The sequence below is a fragment of the Pongo abelii genome, chromosome 19 (genome assembly GCF_028885655.2).
Source record: "Pongo abelii isolate AG06213 chromosome 19, NHGRI_mPonAbe1-v2.0_pri, whole genome shotgun sequence".
Lineage (NCBI taxonomy): Eukaryota > Metazoa > Chordata > Mammalia > Primates > Hominidae > Pongo > Pongo abelii.
The window spans coordinates 21,170,660-21,191,298 of NC_072004.2; the positions used below are offsets into that span (position 1 = coordinate 21,170,660).

Here is a 20,639-nt window from a genome sequence, read left to right on the forward strand (position 1 = left end):
TACTAAAATAAAAAAATAAATAAATAAATAAATAAATTAGCCAGGCGTGGTGGCAAGCACCTGTAGTCCCAGCTACTTGCGAGGCTGAGGCAGGGGAATCGCTTGAACCCGGGAGGCGGAGGTTGCCATGAGCCAAGATCATGCCACTGCACTCCAGCCTGGCAACAGAGTGAGACTCCGTCTCAAAAACAAACAAACAAAAAATGCAGTCATGCTTTATTCCTTTTTTCCCCTCTCATACCACTCACTTCCAAACCATCAGCAAATTCTGTCAGCTGTACCTTCAAAGTTTTTAAAAATTCTACCACTTTAAACATTTGTGGAAGATGAAGGAGGTAGTGGAAGTATAGATTCTGGATCACTCTAAATCCTCACATAAAAACAGTAATGAGATAGCAACACCAAAAATCCAAGGATTACATTTAAAACAAGACTATGCAAAGTGGATACACAGTAAGAGCTAAAGTGAAGGCTCCTTTGAACAAAACTCACTTGAAGGACAGCTATATTAAAATAGTCCAACTGCAAGAGGAGACAAGTAATTTGGACAGGATTAAGAATGGGGCTCAAGGAGGAAAAATGACTTGCCTAAAGCCACCCAGGTAATTAACACCCTAAAATATATAATGATAGACACTGGGATAGAGGTTTTCTCAAATTCCCTGATCACAAAATGTTATCAACTTGATCCTTCAGAAGACTTTTCCTTCATGGGATTACATCATCATTAATTTGATTAAGCTTAAGTAAAAGAAAGAGAGTTGCAGTGTGGTTTCATTTTAAGTGTTTTATTTGACTTGAAACTCCTTCCTTTTCATCCTCACGCCAGTCAGGCTATTAATTGGTACAGACTCCCCTCCAAAAAAAATCACTAGCCAACCAATTCTTCAAACAGGCAAACTCTAATCAGTCAGAACATCCCTGTTATATTACTAGGAAAAGCTGGGCTAGGGACGATGATAGTAGCAAATTCCCACATAAAAATAGAGCAACAACACAGAAAACCTCAAATCTCATGACAACATCTGTCAGCAAAACTCAGTGAAACAGTACCCCTTAAATACAGCAGATAGGGATAAGCCACCAACAGCCACCAGGCCTATGTTATAGCTGTTATAGATATCTGTCTGGGACAAAGAAAAGGAAAATGGAGCCAACATGAGATGGACCCCAGAATAGCTAACTGGAAGGTACAGTGGGCCAATTTAAGAAACACAGCTGAGACTAACAGGGGTCTTGCTGTCTCCAGCAGTGAGTGCAAAGTACCCACACTAAGGATTAAAGAAGCCCAACGTTGGGACAGATCTGCTAAAAGTGCAAGAACATGTCTTATTTCATAAATCACAAATACTAACTTTTTTGAAGAATAAAAATACATAATATTAGGACTTATGAGAATGTAATATTTATTGAATGAATAAATAAACCTCTTTTATCTGTGAATATACGTTCACCTAAGGCCTTCCTGATAAAACACAGTAAAAGCTTTCAAACTATTTTGCTATAACCTATAAGAAACATATTTGTTGAATCAGCATACACATACATCCATGTATATATAATGAAAACATTTTTCTGAAATGTTTGCCCTTACTACTCTGAGACACTTTGATTTTTTTACTCTAGTGTATATATATATACACTATATATATACTATATATACACTATATATATACTATATATACACTATATATATACACTATATATACACCATATATATACACTATATATACACTATATATATACACTATATACACTAATATATATATACTAATATATATATACTATATATATACTATATACTATATAGTGTATACAGTACATATACTATATATACTATATAGTGTATACAGTATATATACTATATATATCTATATATAGTGTGTATATATACTATATAGTATATATATAGTGTATATATATAGTGTATATATATACACTATATAGTGTATATATATATACTATATAGTGTATATATAGTGTATATACTATATAGTGTATATACTATATAGTATATATATACACTATATCTATACTATATATATAGTATATATAGTATAGTGTATATACTATATAGTGTATATACAGTGTATATACTATATAGTGTATATATACACACTATATATATTATATATGCTTATATACTAATATATATATTATATATTTTTTATATATATATTTTTGGCAGGGGGTGAGGGCATAAGAGAAGGCTGGTCCCAACCTACAGTATGAAAAACACTGCCACAGCACAGCAGTTAAGGTATGTGAGGGTCTGGTTTCAAATCCTGACTCTGCCATGTCTGAGCTGTTACCTTGGACAAAGCACTTAACTTCTCTGTGCTTCAGTTTCTTCATCTATAAAATAACTGTATTTATCCCACAAAGTTCTTTAGAAGTTAAAATGAGTCTATCCATAAAAAGTGCTTGGAATATTGTCTGGGACACAGTGAGTGTTCAATAAATGTGTACTATTTATTGATCTTGCTGTCATTGTTATTCAGGTCAAAGCCTAAGAATTTGGGTCCAACATATAAGAAAAAAATTTTTTTTTTTTTAAGGTTAGCAAATTGTCTTTATTCAGAAGAATAAAGTTACGTGAAACTGGGACTGGACATGAGGCTGCCCTCCTCCTTGCACCTCCAGCTGTGCCAAATGACACAGAAATGACACTGTGTGTGGCACAATCAACTGGCAAAAAATGGCAAGTCACAGGCCATGTGATCGCTCTGGCTAATGCAGGTAGACATCCAGGGTGCCCCAGGGAGGTCACGCCCACTGAAGAGTGGGATGAAGCCCTGAGACAGAGAGGCCACCACTGAGACACCTGTCTGGCCATCCAGTTGCCCACTGGTCGTGAGACTCTTGGGCTGCAGCCCTGATGCCTAGAGACTTTGGTACTGGCTTTTAGCCTCACTGGACTTCCAACCCCGGAAGTTTCTGTCCCACCCACTTCGTGTACGGGCACGGGGCTGCCGGCCAGTCTGTCGGGTGGTCTGTGCCGGTTAGCGTAGCCACCCGCCGGCCCAGCTGCTCAGCAGCGGCCAAGCCTGAGCACCCGCTACACTGCAGCCCACCTGGCCCAGGAAAAGACCCTGGCGCCAAATGCAGCCGAGAAACTTTTAAAGTGAGCTATAATTTGATATAAAAAATACTTAGAAAACAAATTAGGAAGGGAACTGCTAAATTCCATGTTAAGAAAAAATTATCTTAGTCAATAACCAAAATTGTCAGTTCTGTGCATTTTTTGTTGTCTTTTTTTTTTTTTTTTTGCCATAGTTTCAAGCACTGCTTACCTATGATGTCATTTCTCATTGCTTCTGTAATTGGTATTGGTTTAGCAGCATCTGGAGATATATATTTGGTAAAAGTATTCACTGCATCTTGTTCTATACCTGCAAGGGAAGAAGAGAACTTCAAAAATCAAAAAGCGATTTGGACTCCAGTAATGAATTACATTCATGAATAGCAGGGCTTAGATCACTGTGAGTTCCTATTGCAAAATAAGCTTCCATCACAAAGGTGCTTTTTCATTGTTTGGTTTGTAGAAGAGGAGAGTTACATAGGGGTGGTCAAAGCTATGGAAAATGCACATGATGAAAAAACTATGCATGAATTTCAAAGTACTTTTACACCAAAATAAACTCATATTAACCTGTTATAATGTATCTGAACAGGATCTACTCTGAGGCACTAAGAAGGAGAAAACATCAGTTTGAAGACAGCCCCTACTGGAGCAACATGAATTCTGCTAAAATGGAAGAATAAACATTAAATTTATGGTGAAGCTTGGGTGGATGAAAGATAAAATTATTGATGCTTTACCAAAAGTTTACGGGGACAATGCCTCAAAGGACAGAGTGAGACTCCGTCTCAAAAAAAAAAAAAAATCAAGTATTAATAATTATGACAGAAACTACCAAAGGTGAGTGTTAAAGTGTTATCTTCCTAATGTGCTTGCTAAAGGGAAAACAGCAAATTAATATAGAGAATATCATCCTTTGATATGATTTGAAATCCTAATAAGTATGTCAAGATGAATTAAGCACTCTTCTGTCTCTCCCATGGAATGCAACTCAAAACAATGGACAAATGCATCCAAGGACTTGGAAGCAGGTGGACTGAGAAAAGTAACCAGAACTCGCAGTACCTCCGTACTCCTGACAAGTTTGTCCAGCACCTCCTGGCCTGGACTCAAAAGCTGAAACTGCACACCAGATGCACAAAGAAGTTCCAAGACAGGCCCTCTATTTCTGGTCTGAGGAACAGGAAAGGGGGCTCTCACGGAGCAAAGAGAGTGGAGGAAATCCCCTGGGTTGTTTTGTTTTGTTCCTTTCTCTCCTTCGACTCCCAGGCAGCATCAGAGCAGCCACAGCAGCAATGACAGAAGCTCCAAGAATCCTACTTTCTGACAAGAGAAACTGCAGTCCCAAGAGGAAGAAGAGCAGTCTTGGCCACAGAGGCTGATATAGCTACAGGAAGTGTGCTGAAGTATAGGGAATCTAAAGCCCTGACTTTCTAGCCAGACAACAGGAAAGGGATAAAGGGAGGTTCTTAGAAGGCAGAACGTGTCAGGGACATCACAGAAAAGAAGGAGCCCATGAAAACGTCGAGTTGTATGTGCACTCCCGGGGCCATTCGTGAGCTGGGTGTGCATGGCCCTGCGTCTAAAAGTGTACAAAGGCTTTGGGACCTGACCATTAGCCAGGTCCCAGACTGGACACAAAAAGGCACATGAGCAGATAAGATACAAAACTGAACTGATGATGGAACCAGAGCGTACAGAATGCTGGTTAGAATTTGTGGCCTGAACCTAACTAGGTCAACTACTTGTTAAAGCAAAAACTTCAATATTTTCCACAGGATTTAAACAAGATTCAGAATTATGTAACGTTAAGTCAAACTGTCCAAGATACAATCCAAAATTAATTGTCATACAAAGAACCAGAAAATCCCATTATCTCACAAGAGAAAAGACAATCAAGAGGACACATATGCTGAGATTATAAAACAAATTTTAAGTAGCTACTAAAACCATGCTCTAAGAAATAAGGTCACTCCTGAAACAAATGATAAGAGTTTCAGGAGCAAAGTATAAGACATACACAAAAAAAGAAAATTTTAGAACTAAAAAACATAATAAACAAAATTTAAAATTCACTACAAAGACTCAATAACAGAATGGAAATAACAGGGGAAAGAACCTGTGAATTTGAAGACAGATGAATAGAAATTTTCGAAGCTGAACAACAGGAAAAAAAAATTTTAAGAAGTAAATAAAGCCTCAGGAACCTGCCAAACAATAACAAAACTAACATTTGGGTTACTAAAATCCTAGAAGGAAAAGAGAAAAAGTGCAATGTCAAAAAAATATTTAAAGACTTAGCTGGGCGCGGTGGCTCACGCCTGTAATCCCAGCACTTTGGGAGGCCAAGGAGGGCGGATCACAAGGTCAAGAAATCGAGACCATCCTGGCCAACATAGTGAAACCCCGTCTCTACTAAAAATACAAAAATTAGCTGGGCGTGGTGGCGCACACCTGTAATCCCAGCTACTCAGGAGGCTGAGGCAGGAGAAACACTTGAACCCAGGAGGCGGAGGTTGCAGTGAGCCAAGATCACGCCACTGCACTCCCGCCTGTTAACAGAAAGAGAGACTCTGTCTCAAAAAAAGAGAGAGAGAAAAAAAAACGGTATTATTAAATCTTTATTACATTTCTTTTCTCTCTCTTTTTTAACCTCATCCCTAGTTCTATTTTTATGGTGGTTAAGTTTTCTACATTCCACTTGAAGTTATAAAATATTAAATGTGAGTCCTCTCCCCTCTCCCCTCTCCTTTTTTCGGTCTCCCTCTGTTGCCGAAGCTGGACTGTACTGCTGTGATCTCGGCTCGCTGCAACCTCCCTGCCTCGGGCTCCTGTGACTCTCCTGCCTCGGCCTGCCGAGTGCCTGGGATTGCAGGCGCACGCCGCCACGCCTGAATGGTTTTTGTATTTTTGGTGGAGACGGGGTTTCGCCGTGTTGACCGGGCTGGTCTCCAGCTCCTGGCCTCGAGTGATCTGCCTGCCTCGGCCTCCCGAGGTGCTGGGATTGCAGACGGAGTCTCGCTTACTCAATGCTCAATGGTGCTCAGGCTGGAGTGCAGTGGCGTGATCTCGGCTCGCTACAACCTCCACCTACCAGCCTCCTGCCTTGGCCTCTTAAAGTGCTAAGATTACAGCCTCTGCCCCGCCGCCACCCCGTCTAGGAAGTGAGGAGCGTCTCTGCCTGGCTGCCCATCGTCTGGGATGTGAGGAGCCCCTCTGCCCGGCCGCCCCATCTGGGAAGTGAGGAGCGCCTCTGCCCGGCCGCCATCCCGTATAGGAAGTGAGGAACGTCTCTGCCCGGCCGCCCATCGTCTGGGATGTGAGGAGCGCCTCTGCCCGGCTGCCCCGTCTGGGAAGTGAGGAGCGCCTCTGCCCAGTCGCCCAACGTCTGGGAAGTGAGGAGCGCCTCTGCCCGGTCGCCCCGTCTGAGAGGTGAGGAGTGCCTCTGCCTGGCCGCCCCGTCTGGGAGGTGAGGAGCGCCTCTTCCCGGCCGCCCCCTCTGGGAGGTGAGGAGCGCCTCTGCCCGGCTGCCACCCCGTCTGGGAGGAAGTGAGGAGCACCTCTGCCTGGCTGCCCCGTCTGGGAGGTGAGGAGCGCCTCTGCCTGGCCGCCACCCCGTCTGGGAGGAAGTGAGGAGCGCCTCTGCCCGGCTGTCCCATCTGGGAAGTGAGGAGCGCCTCTGCCCGGCCGCCACCCTATATGGGAAGTGAGGAGCGCCTCTGCCTGGCCACCCCGTCTGGGAGGTGAGGAGCGCCTCTGCCCGGCCGCCCCGTCTGGGAGGTGAGGAGTGCCTCTGCCCGGCCGCCACCCCGTCTGGGAGGAAGTGAGGAGCACCTCTGCCCGGCCGCCCCGTCTGGGAAGTGAGGAGCGCCTCTGCCCGGTCGCCCAGTCTGGGAAGTGAGGAGTGCCTCTGCCTGGCCGCCCAGTCTGGGAAGTGAGGAGCGCCTCTGCCCGGCCGCCCTGTCTGGGAGGTGAGGAGCGCCTCTGCCTGGCCGCCACCCCGTCTGGGAGGAAGTGAGGAGCGTCTCTGCCCGGGCGCCCCGTCTGGGAAGTGAGGAGCGCCTCTGCCCGGCCGCCCAGTCTGGGAAGTGAGGAGCGCCTCTGCCCAGCCGCCCTGTCTGGGAGGTGAGGAGCGCCTCTGCCTGGCCGCCCCCTCTGGGAAGTGAGGAGCGCCTCTGCCCGGCCGCCCTGTCTGGGAGGTGAGGAGCGCCTCTGCCTGGCCGCCACCCCGTCTGGGAGGAAGTGAGGAGCGTCTCTGCCCGGCCGCCCCGTCTGGGAAGTGAGGAGCGCCTCTGCCCGGCCGCCCCGTCTGGGAAGTGAGGAGCGCCTCTGCCCGGCCGCCCTGTCTGGGAGGTGAGGAGCGCCTCTGCCCGGCCGCCCTGTCCGGGGGGTGTACCCAACAGCTCCGAAGAGACAGCAACCATCGGGGGCGGGCCATGAGGACGACGGCGGTTTTGTTGAAAAGAAGAGGGGGAAGTGTGGGGAAAGGAAGGAGAGATCAGATTGTTGCTGTGTCTGTGTAGAAAGAGGTGGGCATAGGAGACTCCATTTTGTTCTGACTAGGAGAAATTCTTCTGCCTTGGGATGCTGTTGATCTATGGCCTTGCCCCCAGCCCTGTGCTCTCTGAAACATGTGCTGTGTCAACTCAGGGTTAAATGGATTAAGGGCGGTGCAAGATGTGCTTTGTTAAACAGATGCTTGAAGGCAGCATGCTCTTTAAGAGTCATCACCACTCCCTAATCTCAAGTACCCAGGGACACAAACACTGCAGAAGGCTGCAGGGACCTCTGCCTAGGAAAACCAGAGACCTTTGTTCATGTGTTTATCTCCTGACCTTCTCTCCACTATTATCCTATGACCCTGCCATATCCCCCTCTCCGAGAAACACCCAAGAATGATCAATAAATACTTCATAAATTAAAAAAAAAAAAAGAAGGAGGTTCGCAGACCAGGCAGCCAAAAAAGACCAAATTTCAGAATTAGGTCCCACCTTTCTCTCTCTCAAATAACCAGCACTTCCTGCCGGTACTGTCAGCTGCTGATCTTATTTCTGAGACAATAAAAGCAATCAGAAGAGAAAAAAAAAAAAAATGTGAGTACACCGTGAAAAGTATGTATATTGTAATTCCTAGAGAAAGCACTAAAAAGCCTACATAAAAAGATACAATCAAGAACTCAATATATAAATTCTAGAAAAAGGCAGGGCATGGTGGTTCACGCCTGTAATCCCAGCACTTTGGGAGGCCGAGGCAGGTGAATCACTTGAGGTCAAGAGTTCAAGACCAGCCTGACCAGTATGGTGAAACCCTGTCTCTACTAAAAATACAAAAAAATTAGCTGGGTGTAGTGGCACATGCCTGCAGTCCCAGCTACTTGGGAGCTGTGGCAGGAGAATCGCTCAAAAAAATAAATAAATAAGTAAAATAAATAAATTTAAGGAAAAATTCAAATAATCCAAAAGAAAGCAAAAAACGGGAAATCAAAGAGGGAGAAACAAAGAAACATATACTAAAATGGTAATCTAAATCCAAAGATATTAATATTATTATGAGTAATATAATTGAATTATATTAATACCAATAATTATATTTACACATTATAAATATTCCCAGTGCAACAGTTACATTTAATGTAAATAATTATACTAAAATTTATATTAAAATAATTAAATTTACCAACAAAAACCCTGTATTGTGAGAAAAGATTAAAAATAACATGACTCAGCCAGGTGCAGTGGCTCAGGCCTGTAATCCCAGCACTTTGGGAGGCCAAAGCAGGTGGATCACCTGAGGTCAGGAGTTCAAGACCAGCCTGGCTAACATGGTGAAAACCCGTTTCTATTAAAAATACAAAAAATTAGCCAGGCATGGTGCGCATGCCTGTAATCCCAGCTACTCAGGAGGCTGAGGCAGGAGAATCGCTGCAACCCAGGAGGTGGAGGTTGCGGTGAGCCAGGATTGCACCACTGCACTTCAGCTTGGGCAACAAGAGCAAAACTCTGTCTCAAATAAATAAATAAATAAATAAATAACACGACCCAACTATATGCTGCCTACAAGAAGCCCCCTTTAAATAGAATTATAAAGGTAGATCAAAAGTAAAAAAATGGAAAAAGATATGCCATGCAAGCACTAATCAAATGAAAGCTGCAGTGTCTATATAAATTGGACAACAGATATTTCTGATCTTAGAACAAGGAAAATTACCATAAAGAGGGAATTACATAATGATAAAACAGGCAATTCACCCAGAAGATATGATCCTAAATGTGTACACACCTAACAACAGAGCCTCCAAATACATGAAGCAAAACCAGATAGAACTGAAAGTAAAATTGGAAAAAAAAATTGTAGTTGGAAAGTTCAACACTCTTCTGAGTAATAAAGTAATATAATTGCATACAAAATATCAGCAAGAATAAAGAAAAACTGAACACCATCATTAACCAACTAAATCAACTTGACATTTATAGAAAACTGTTCAAAAACAGAATGTACATTCTTTACACTATATGTGGTATAGTCACATTTAAAACAAATTTTTAATGTTACTTTTAAAAATTAATAAATGAAATCATTCAAAATATATTCTCTGACCATAATATAATGAAATGAGAAATAAATGGTAGAAAAATAACAGGAAAAAAGTCTCCAATTGCTTGCAAACTAAATAACATATTTCTAAATAATTGCATGGGTAAAAGAATTAAGACTCAAGGGAAATTAGAACATTTCATTTGTGCTCAGTTCAAAATACCAGAATTTGTGGGGGTGTAGCTAAAGCAGTGGTTAGAAGGAAATTTACAGTATTAAATGCTTATCTTAGAAAAGAAAGGTCTCAAACCAGAAATCTAAGTTTCTACTTTAAGCAACTTGGAGAAAAAAAAAAAAGAGTAAAATAAACCCAAAGCAAGCAGAAATAATAGAAAAGACGTAATAAAGAGCAGAAAATCAATAAAATTGAAAACAAAACAACAGAAAAATCAAAACAAAAGCTAGTTCTTTGAAAAGACTAATAAATTCCTATACAATCTGACAAAGAAAAACAAGACACAATTGCCAATACCAGGAATAAAAGAGGGATACCACTACAAACCCGAAATGCTATAAAGAATTACATGCTCATAAATTTGACAATTCAATACAATTAATTACTCAAAGGCCATAAACTACAGTAAAAATTCACTCAAGAAGAAATAGATAACTTAAATAGTCCTGTATCTATTAAATAATCTGAATTCATAGTTTAAAATACTCTGAAAAAGAAAACCCTAGGCCCTTGCCAGGCACGGTGGCTCACATCTATAATCCTAACACTTTGGGAGGCCAAGGTGGGCGAATCACTTGAGGTCACAAGTTCGAGACCAGCTTGGCTAACATGGTGAAACCCTGTCTGCACTAAAAATACAAAAATTAGTCAGGCATGGTGGCACATGCTTGTAATCCCAGCTATTTGGGAGGCTGAGGCGGGAGGATAACTTGAACCTGGGAGGCAGAGGTTGCAGTAAGCCAAGATCTCACCACTGCACTCCAACCTGGGTGACAGAAGTGAGACTCTGTCTCACACACAAAAAACAAAACCCTAGGCCCAGATGGCATCACTTCCCAATTCAACCAAATATCTAAAGAAGAAATGACACCAATTCTCCACAACCTCTTCTAGAAAATGGAGATAAGAGTAAAAACAAAAACTTCCCAATTCATTTTATAAGGCCAGCATTACCCAATTTTAAGACTTACTATATAGTAATTAAGACCATGTGGTATTAACGAAGGAATAGACACACACATCATGAAACAGAAAAAGGAGTCCAAAAACAGGCCTAGACAAATATGACTAAAGTACAAAGGCAATTCAATGGAGTAAAGGTTGTCTTTTCAACAAATGGTATTAGAACAACTAGACATCCATATGTAAAAATAAACAAAAAACAAAAAACCTGGACTAACCCTCATACTTATACGACATTAACTCAAAAAAGATATATATCTAATATCTAAATGTTAACGTGTAAAACCATAATACTTTTTTTTTTTTTTTTTTTTGGAGATGGAGTCTCGCTGTGTTACCCAGGCTGGAGTGCAGTGGCACGATCTCAGCTCACTGCAAGCTCTGCCTCCCGGGTTCACACCATTCTCCTGCCTCAGCCTCTCGAGTAGCTGGGACTACAGGCGCCCGCCATCTGGCCCGGCTAATTTTTTTTTCTTGTATTTTTAGTAGAGATGGGGTTTCACCGCATTAGCCAGGATGGTCTCGATCTCCTGACCTCGTAATCTGCCCGCCTTGGCTTCTCAAAGTGCTGAGATTACAGGCATAAGCCACAGCACCTGGCCAACCACAATACTTTTAAAAGGAAACATATGAGAAAATCTTCATGACCTTTGCTTAGGCAAAGGGCTCTTAGGCATGACTCTGAAGGCACAATCCATACAAGAAAAAAATGACAAGTTGAATGTAAATTAAAAAAAAAAGTCCTGATCGGGTACAGTGGCTCACGCCTGTAATCCCAGCACTTTGGGAGGCCGAGGCGGGTGGATCACTTGAGGTCAAGAGTTTGAGACCAGCCTGGCCAACATAGTGAAACCCCGTTTCTACTAAAAATACAAAAAAATTAGCCGGGTGTGGTGCTGCGTGCCTATAATCCCAGCTACTAGGGAGGCTAAGGCAGGAGAACTGCTTGAACCCAGGAGGTGGAGGTTGCAGTGAGCCGAGATTGCCTCACTGCACTCCAGCTTGGGCGACAGAGCAAGACGCTGTCTCAAGAAAAAAAAAAAGAAAAAAAAAGAGAAAAAGCAAAGCTATTGAGACGGAGAAAGATCAGTGGTTGCCAAGTGTTGGGATAGAGGTGGGGTTTGACTTCAAAGGTGAAGGAACTAACTGTTCTTTACCCTTATAGTGGTGACAGTTACAGGAATCTATGTATGTGTTAAAACTGATACAAGTATACATTTTAAAAAGGTCAAACTTACTATATATAATATTTGAAGATAATTAAAAAGGGAAAAATGTAACTAATGCTCTTTTAATAACTCCACTGCTATTTCTATTTTTATTGAAAATTACCACCAAAGCAAAGACAGTTTCTAAAAACAATAAATGTATTACAATTACAGAAACATAATCCTAGCACTTTGGGAGGCCGAGGTGGGCAGACCACGAAGTCAGGAGTTCAAGACCAGCCTGGCCAACATGGCGAAACCCCGTCTCTTCTAAAAATACAAAAATCAGCCAGGCATGGTGGTGGGCACCTGTAATCCCAGCTACTCAGGGGGCTGAGGCAAGAGAATCGCTTGAACCCGGGAGGTGGAGGTTGCAGTGAACTGAGAGTATGCCACTGCACTCCAGCCTGGGTGACAGAGTGAGACTCCATCTCAAAAAAAAAAAACAATTACAGAAACAGACTTTGGACTTCCATTTCCAGAAACAGGTTAGAAACTCTTCCCAATACTGAATTCTCTCAAAATGTTTTTTAAAAAGGTGAGTTTGTGTTAAACTAAGGAAAATAGTGGGAGGCAGAAACAAATACAGGCAGTTCCCTTATCTTAAACATTTGGGGCCAGTAGTATTCTGGAATTCAGAATTTTGGAGTTTTACAGGGACAACACATTAAGTTTAACAGAGAGCATACTAATACTCCAGCACCATCTGGGACAATACCCCATAATCAAACACCATCATATTTCTACAATAAGTACAAACCTGTACTCATACAGGATTAGTACGAGCACCCAAGACAAAAATTCAGTTTTAAGTGGTACCAGAAGGGTAGTAACGCAGGCCCCAAGTGCACGGCAAAAGACAATGCAAAACACCTGAAATAATTTATACAGAGTACATAGAGAATTCCCACAGACAAAAGTCCAAGAAACATGTTCACGGCCAAAAATCACTAAAATCACAAGCCACCAAGAGTCTGAATCCGAGGAAACAAAGAAATGCTGAGTCAGGTCCACAAAAACTGTAGATAGTAGAATTATCAGACAAATATACATTTAATAAAACTAAAGAAATAAAAGATGGGATCAAAAGTGGGAATGAAGGGTGAAAGGAATAAGAAACTACAAAAAATGATCCACAGAAATAAAAAATTCAATAACTTTTTTTCTTTCTTTGAGCTGGGGTCTTGCTGTGTTGCCCAGACTGGTCTCAAAACTCCTGGGCTCAAGCAATCTTCTCACCTTAAGCTTCCTGAGTAGCTGGGAGTACAAGTGTGTGCCACTTCTCCCAGCTTACAGTAACTTTGTGATGAAAATAACATGAGGTCAGGTGTGGTGACTCATGCCTGTAATCCCAGCACTTTGGGAGGCCGAGGCAGGTGGGTCACTTGAGGTCAGGAGTTCAAGATCAGCCTGACCAACATGGTGAAACCCCGTCTCTACTAAAATATAAAAATTAGCCAGGTGTGGTGGCGGGCGCCTGTAATCCCAGCTCCTCGGGAGCCTGGTTGAGGGAAGGAAGGAGGGAGGGAAGAAGGAAGGAAATAACATGCTGAAAACTTGATTCAGTAGCAGATTAGACCTCATTTTAGTTCACTGAGAATGAGTGAACTAAAAGATCTGAAGAAATCACTTAGCCCTTTAAGACACAAAGAACATTTAAGATGAAAAAGAAGAACATGAAGGCTGTCTAATCAAAATCCCAGGTGATAATTTAAGAGTATATAATTTCTAAACTAATAGAGAAGAAAAAAAAACAGGTGCTCTTGTCAAAATGCTTCTAGGTCCACATTTACTGTACAATCTAGAGGAAGTTACCTAACCTTTCTAAGCCCTGGTTTTCTCATGTGTAAATAAGATAATCAGGCCGGGCGCGGTGGCTCACGCCTGTAATCCCAGCACTTTGGGAGGCCGAGGCAGGCGGATCACAATGTCAGGAGATCGAGACCATCCTGGCGAACATGGTGAAACCCCATCTCTACTAAAAATACAAAAAAATTAGCCGGGTGTGGTGGCAGGCGCCTGTAGTCCCAGCTATTTGGGAGGCTGAAGCAGGAGAATGGCGTGAACCCGGAGGTTGCAGTGAGCCGAGATCGCGCCATTGCACTCCAGCCTGGGCAACAGAGCAAGATTCCGTCTCAAAAAAAAAAAAAAAAAAAAAAAAAGATAATCATGCCTGCTACCTGCATAAAGGTCTTGTGACTAATAAATAAAATCCAAATATACACTAAGCACTGAACTTAATAAATGTCATTTATTGGCAATTTTTAAAAAATTTTTAAAAATGTTATCTGCAAAGTGCAGTAAAATATTAATAAAATTAAGACTGAGGGGGGAAATAAGGCTATGTGGATGATGGTTTGATGTCAAAATCAGTGGAGGGGAAAAGTAGAACATTTGACCCTTCTTCATTTACTAATTCCGATAACACACTTCTTAGACGGTCCAGTCACTCCAGATATCCCTCCTGCTCCTTTTCCATACACTGATCTGACTCTACTATGCTCTCCAAATTCTCCCAAATTTACAAGTAGTTAGAGAAAAAAAAGATTCCAATCATTTTATTCCTCATCTGAAGTTCTGCTTAGTGAATTAAAAAAAGAAAGTGAGACACATACGTACACACAAGAAAATCACATACTCACTTTTCATTAGTTTTCCTGACAATTCTTTTAGTGGAGAAGCGGGGCTATTTCTACTGGCTACTGTAAGTGTAGAGGAAGATTCTTGTGTTTCCATGGAAACTTGATGAGTTCCTGCTCTGGCCATTTCAAGATGGAGAGAATGGGCACTGTCACATTCCTGGGAAAGCAGCAAGTGATTCTGAGTGCTGTTAGTTCTATTATTCAGGTCAATTCCTTCTGAATGAGTCATAAACAACTGTGCTGAGCTGGAATCTTCCAATCTCTTGTCAAGAGAATCAGTTAAAAAAGATGCTGTGGTTTCATGCTTTTTAGATGGAGAGACAGGCTCAGCCAGTGAGCTCTGCTTCACTGTGTTTAGACTGTGTGCTCTTATTCGTGACCAAGTTGTGGAATGAAAACTTTCAGCCTCTAACCAAAATTTTACCAAATGCTCCATTCGCCGAAGTTCCATGAATTGAATGAAGTAAGGGAGGACAACAGTGTCGTGCAAGACTTGTTCAAGGGTCTTAGAAAGGCTTGATTTGGTCTCTTGAGTCTGGTAGTCCAGACAAGATCTGCCTAAAAGACAGAAGCAAAAGAATTAGCAGTTCAGCAACAAATAATTTCAGATTGACAGATTAGTCGATCACTTTTAGCAATAACTGGTACCAGAGACCTTGAATAAAGTTTACTTCCTACCAACTAAAATAAATAAAAAAACTACAAATACTATGCTTTTGGTTTCTAAACAAAGTACAATCGTCCAAAACTTGCCTAAATTATTAAAAAGTTCTTTGTTACTCAATAATTCTCATATCTCTTTTAATGGCAATTCAGACCACGTAAATTCTTTTTTTTTTTTTTTTTTTTTTTTTTTTTTTTTTGAGACTCTTTTCACTCTTGTTGCCTAGGCTGGAGAGCAATGGCACGATCTCGGCTCAATGCAACCTCCGCCTCCTGGGTTCAAGCGATTCTCTTGACTCAAGCCTCCTAAGTAGCTGGGATTGCAGGCACCTGCCACCACGCCGAGCTAGTTTCTGTACTTTTAGTAGAGATCGGGTTTCACCATGTTGGTCAGGATGGTCTCAAACTCCTGACCTTCGGCAATCCACCCACCTTGGCCTCCCAAAGTGCTGGGATTGCAGGCATGAGCCACCACGCCCAGCCCAGACCACATAAATTCTTAAGAAAAAAAACTTATGATACTAGTTCCAAAGGGGCCAATAAAAATATTAAAAACTATACTGAACCTCATTAAAAAATCCCAGAAAAGCAAATTAACATAAAATGCATTTTTGCCTGTCAGATTTTTTTCAAAAATTATTAAGCAGTAACAAGGGCACAGGAAAATAGGCAACACTCTCATTCGCTGGTCATGAGGATGTAAACTGGCAAAACCTTTTTGGAGGAGCATTCAGGAACAGATAGCAAAGTCTTAGCAAACTGCATGATTTTCAATCCAGTAATTCCACTTGTAGGCACTTATTCTGAGGGAAAACTGTGGATATATCTACAAAGATGTTACGAACTCAGCATTATTCATTCATAGTAGGTTAAAGAGTAGCTTTGAGATCGTACCTTGAAAAATGAAACTAAACTTAATAAAAAATCATTTATCTTATATTTAACTAAATTTAAATTATAATTATAACCACAAGCTAATTGTTAGGAAAAACAAAAAATTTTTTTTAAAATTGGCTTTCATAGCATGATCATAAAGATGGGCATTCTTATAAAACTGACAGAGGGTTTCATCAATTTGTCAAAAGAGCTCTTCTTAATCCATTGATATTCAAATCATTTTTTTGAAGCACGTCGTGTCATCATCCTCAGTCTTACTGTGTCAACTAGTTCATCTTTGTCAACATCACAAACTTGAGGAAATTCTAATCTTCTGTGAGGTTTACAATTTCTTTTAATTAAATTCTATGAGATAATGCTACATTCACATGAAGCTGTAAGATACAATACTGAAAGGGCCAGGCATGGTCGCTCACGTCTGTAATTCCAGTACTTTGGGAGGTTGGGGCGGGCGGATCACTTGAGCCCAGGAGTTCAAGACCGGCCTGGGCAACATAGTGAAACCCCATCTCTAAAAAAATAATAATACCTAGAGATCCCTTGTACACTTTAGTTTCTCCCATGGTAACATCTTGCAAAGCTATAGTACAATATCACTCTAAGATACTGACAGTGATACAACACTGTAACTTATTCAGATTTCCCCAGTTTTACCTGTACTCATTCTTGTTTTTAGTTCTTTGTAATTTTATCACATCGAGATTTCTGCATCCACTGCCAAGATACAACTTCAACGTCACAAAGATCCCTCATGTTGCACTTTTATAACTACACCCACTTACCCCTCTCACCTCCCTGTCTCTAACATCTGGCAAACGCTAATCTTTTCATTTCTCTAATTTCTCTATTTCAAGAATAGTATCCAAATGGAATCATACTATATGTAGTCTTTAGGGATTGGCTTTTGTCTGACAGCATAATTCCCTTGATATTCATCCAAGTGGTTAAATGTATCAACAGTTTGTTCCTTTTTATTGCTGAATGGTATTCCATGGTATGAATGAACCGGTTCATTCACCTGCTGAAGAACATCCAGTTTTTCGATATTAAGCTGCTATGAACATTTGTGCACAGGTTTTTATAGGAAGGTAAGTTTTCATTTCTCTGGGATAAATACAGAGTGCAACTGCTAGGTCATATGGTAATTGCATGTTTCACCTCATAAGAAACCACCAGCCAAGCATGATGGCTCATGCCTGTAATCCCAGCACTTTGGGAGGCCGAGGTGGGCTGATCACCTGAGGTCAGGAGTTCAAAACCAGCCTGACCAACATGGTGAAACCCCATCTCTACTAAAAATACAAAAATCAGCCAGGCATGATGGCAGGCACCTGTCATCTCAGCTACTCAGGAGGCTGAGGCAGGAGAATAGCTTGAACGCGGGAGGCGGCGGTTGCAGTGAGCCAAAAATTGGGCCACTTCACTCCAGCCTGTGAGACTCCGTCTACAAATAAATAAACAAACAAACAAACAAACAAACTGCCTAGGCCGGGCACAGTAGCTCACGCCCGTAATCCCAGCATTTTGGGAGGCCTACACGAGTGGATCGCTTGAGTCCAGGAGTTAGAGACCAGCCTGGGAAATACGGCGAAACCCCGTCTCTACAAAAAAATAAAAATACAAAAATTAGCCAGGCGTGGTGGTGCATGCCTATAGTCCCAGCTACTCAGGAGACTGAGGAGGGAGGATCACCTGAACCTGAGGAGGTTGAGGCTGCAGTGAGTTGTAATCACACCACTGTACTCCAGCCTGCACAACAGAGTGAGACCCTGTCTCAAAAAGAAAAAAAAAAAAAAAAGAAAGAAAGAAACTGCCTGTTTTCCAGAGTGTCTGCACCATTTAAAATTCTCATCAGCAATTTATGAGTGATCTAGCAAAACTTACAATTTTACTCTCTGAGCTATATGCATTTTGTTTGCTATGTATTATTGCTAAGTGTGACCCACAAACACATTGACACTCTGGTTTGAATATACACAAAAGTAGAGAGAGATGTCAAAAGAAGGACTGATTTTATTAGAAGTCTATTGGTTCATGGATCTTTTTTTCAACTTATGACAACATGACATGCGATTTTCTAAGTGCAGAAATTTAGGTAACAAATACTGACAAAATAAAGGTCTCCTGCATATGTTTTAGTTTTGAACGAACTTATTTTAATATAACGGATTTTACCTGCATACTGTGACTTGCTTTTCTCACTTTTAAACATGTCTTAGACATTTTCCCACGTCTTTTTTAGATTTCTAAATGGCTACACTGAACCAGGTGTGGTGGTTCATGTCTGTAATCCCAGCACTTTGGGAGGCCTACGTGGGAGAATTGCTTGAGGCCAGGAGTTTGAGACCAGCCTGGGCAACATAGTGAGACCCCGTCTCTACAAAAAATTAAAAAATTATCTGGGTGTGGTGACACATGCCTGCAGTCCCAGTAACTCTAGAGGCTGAGGCAAGAGAATGGCTTGCGCCCAGGAGGTGAAGGCTGCAGTGAACCATGATTGTACCACTGCACTCCAGCCTGGGCAACAGAGTAAGACCCTGTCTCAAAAAAAAAATAAATAGAAACAAATGGCTATATTATACTCCAGAGCATGCGTATACCACAATTTGGTTATTTCCCTATAACAGATATTTATATGTTGTCCATAATTTTTTGCTATCACAAACAATACTATAATGAATAGCCTTAAACATACATACATATACACACACACACACACACACACACACACACACACACCTGCGCATATGAATGAGCGTATCTGAGGGCTAGGTCTTAGAAAGAGTGTCCTAAATGACATGCATATTTTATACTGATTTCCAAATTGCTTTCCAAAGAGTCTTCACCAGATTATATTATCACTAAATAGGAGGAGTATTTCCCTGCATCTTCACTGACATTCAAATTGTCAAACTTTAAATATATGCTAATGCGTTAGGGGAACATTAACTGATTATTTTAATTTGCACTTCCCTCAGTAATGAAGTGAGACATCTTTTTCATATATTTATATTTAGTGGTCAGATATATTTCTTCTGGAAATGCTTGTTTTTCTACTGGGCATGCTTTATATTCTATATTTACAGGAACACAACACAGCTACCCATTATACTTGTAGCTGTTATTTTAAATACATTTTTTCCAAAGCACTTTCCAATTACATAGTTCTGTATCCTATTACAGAAGTTTCACATATTGTACTCAAATCCTTCTATTACAAGTTAATAAAAAATGATAGTTACTTACCCAGGTCACCAAAATGAGCGGCCTCCATGTGGCTTGGCTGCTTCTTAAGTGTGGCTGTCCTGCTACTTGAAAAGGAGTCCATGTTGGCAGAAATGGCATTGATTGCAACATGACTTGGTCCTGCAGCCTCCAGCAAGGCATGATTTTTAGTGCTTTTTTGTGGGGAATGTACGGATATTGAAGCTATAATTTTTCAAAAAATTGTTAAGAATTAAACACAATTTGATAGCCTAAAACTCTCATAAGGGGGCTTGCAGAGAACTTTAAAAATTAAATTTTGTAACATTACTCTTAAGTCAGCATACTCAGCAAAAAATACCTAAGAGGAAAAGTAACTTAATCAAGTGGTGGAAAATAGGAAAGAAAACACTCTTATTTATTTATTTTTTTTCCAGACAGAGTCTTGCTCTGTCACCCAGGCTGGAGTGCAGTGGCATGACCTCGGCGCACTGCAACCTCTGCCTCCCATGTTCAAGTGATTCTCCTGCCCCAGCCTCCCAAGTAGCCAGGATTACAGGCATGAGCCACCACACCCGGCCAGAAAACATTCAATATTATTTATAATTCTCAAAATACTGTGCCAAAAAGTTAAATTAAAAGAGGGAGATCTTTCTCTGAGAACTTCTACTGTGGATAAAAAGTAACAAAGCCAGAAAGCATTCTAAAATACGGATTATTTTTAAATCCTTAAACCTTGCTTGCTTTAGGAACAAAACTGAAATTGCAGAATAAATAAATGCTTGGGGTGGGGGGAAACCTAGAAAAATATTCCTCAGGCCAGGCGTGGTGGTTCATGCCTGTAATCGCAGTACTTTGGGAGACCGAGGCGGGTGGATCACCTGAGGTCAGGAGTTCAAGACCAGCCTGACCAACATGGTGAAACCCTGTCTCTAGTAAAAATACAAAAAATTAGCTGGGTGTGGGGGGCAGGTGCCTTTAATCCCAGCTACTTGGGAGGCCGAGGCAGGAGAACTTTTTGAACCTGGGAGGCGAAGGTTGCAGTGAGCTGAGATTGCACCACTGCCCTCCAGCCTGAGCAACGGAAGTGAAACTCCATCTCAAAAAAAAAAAAAAGATAAAGCACACTAAAAATTCATAAAATATATTTTTAGTAGTCTGAAGAAATATCAGTATCACCCTTTTGGCTTCAGAATAAAGATAATTTCAGT

General features: G+C 41.3%; 1 protein-coding gene across 3 annotated transcripts in view; it reads right to left on the reverse strand.

The window, feature by feature from the left end:
- AKAP10 (A-kinase anchoring protein 10) overlaps nucleotides 1–20,639 on the reverse strand; it is a 76,765-nt gene that overhangs the window by 42,063 nt on the left and 14,063 nt on the right. For 2 of the 3 annotated variants that reach the window (XM_024241523.3, XM_054536297.2), the window contains exons 3-5: nucleotides 19,471–19,653; nucleotides 14,665–15,222; nucleotides 3,294–3,392 (exon numbers count right to left, since the gene is read on the reverse strand). In XM_024241523.3, the coding sequence (XP_024097291.1) occupies nucleotides 3,294–3,392; nucleotides 14,665–15,222; nucleotides 19,471–19,653 (840 nt within the window). The remainder of the gene's footprint in view (nucleotides 1–3,293; nucleotides 3,393–14,664; nucleotides 15,223–19,470; nucleotides 19,654–20,639) is intronic. The other variant, XM_024241524.3, reaches the window with a different exon arrangement.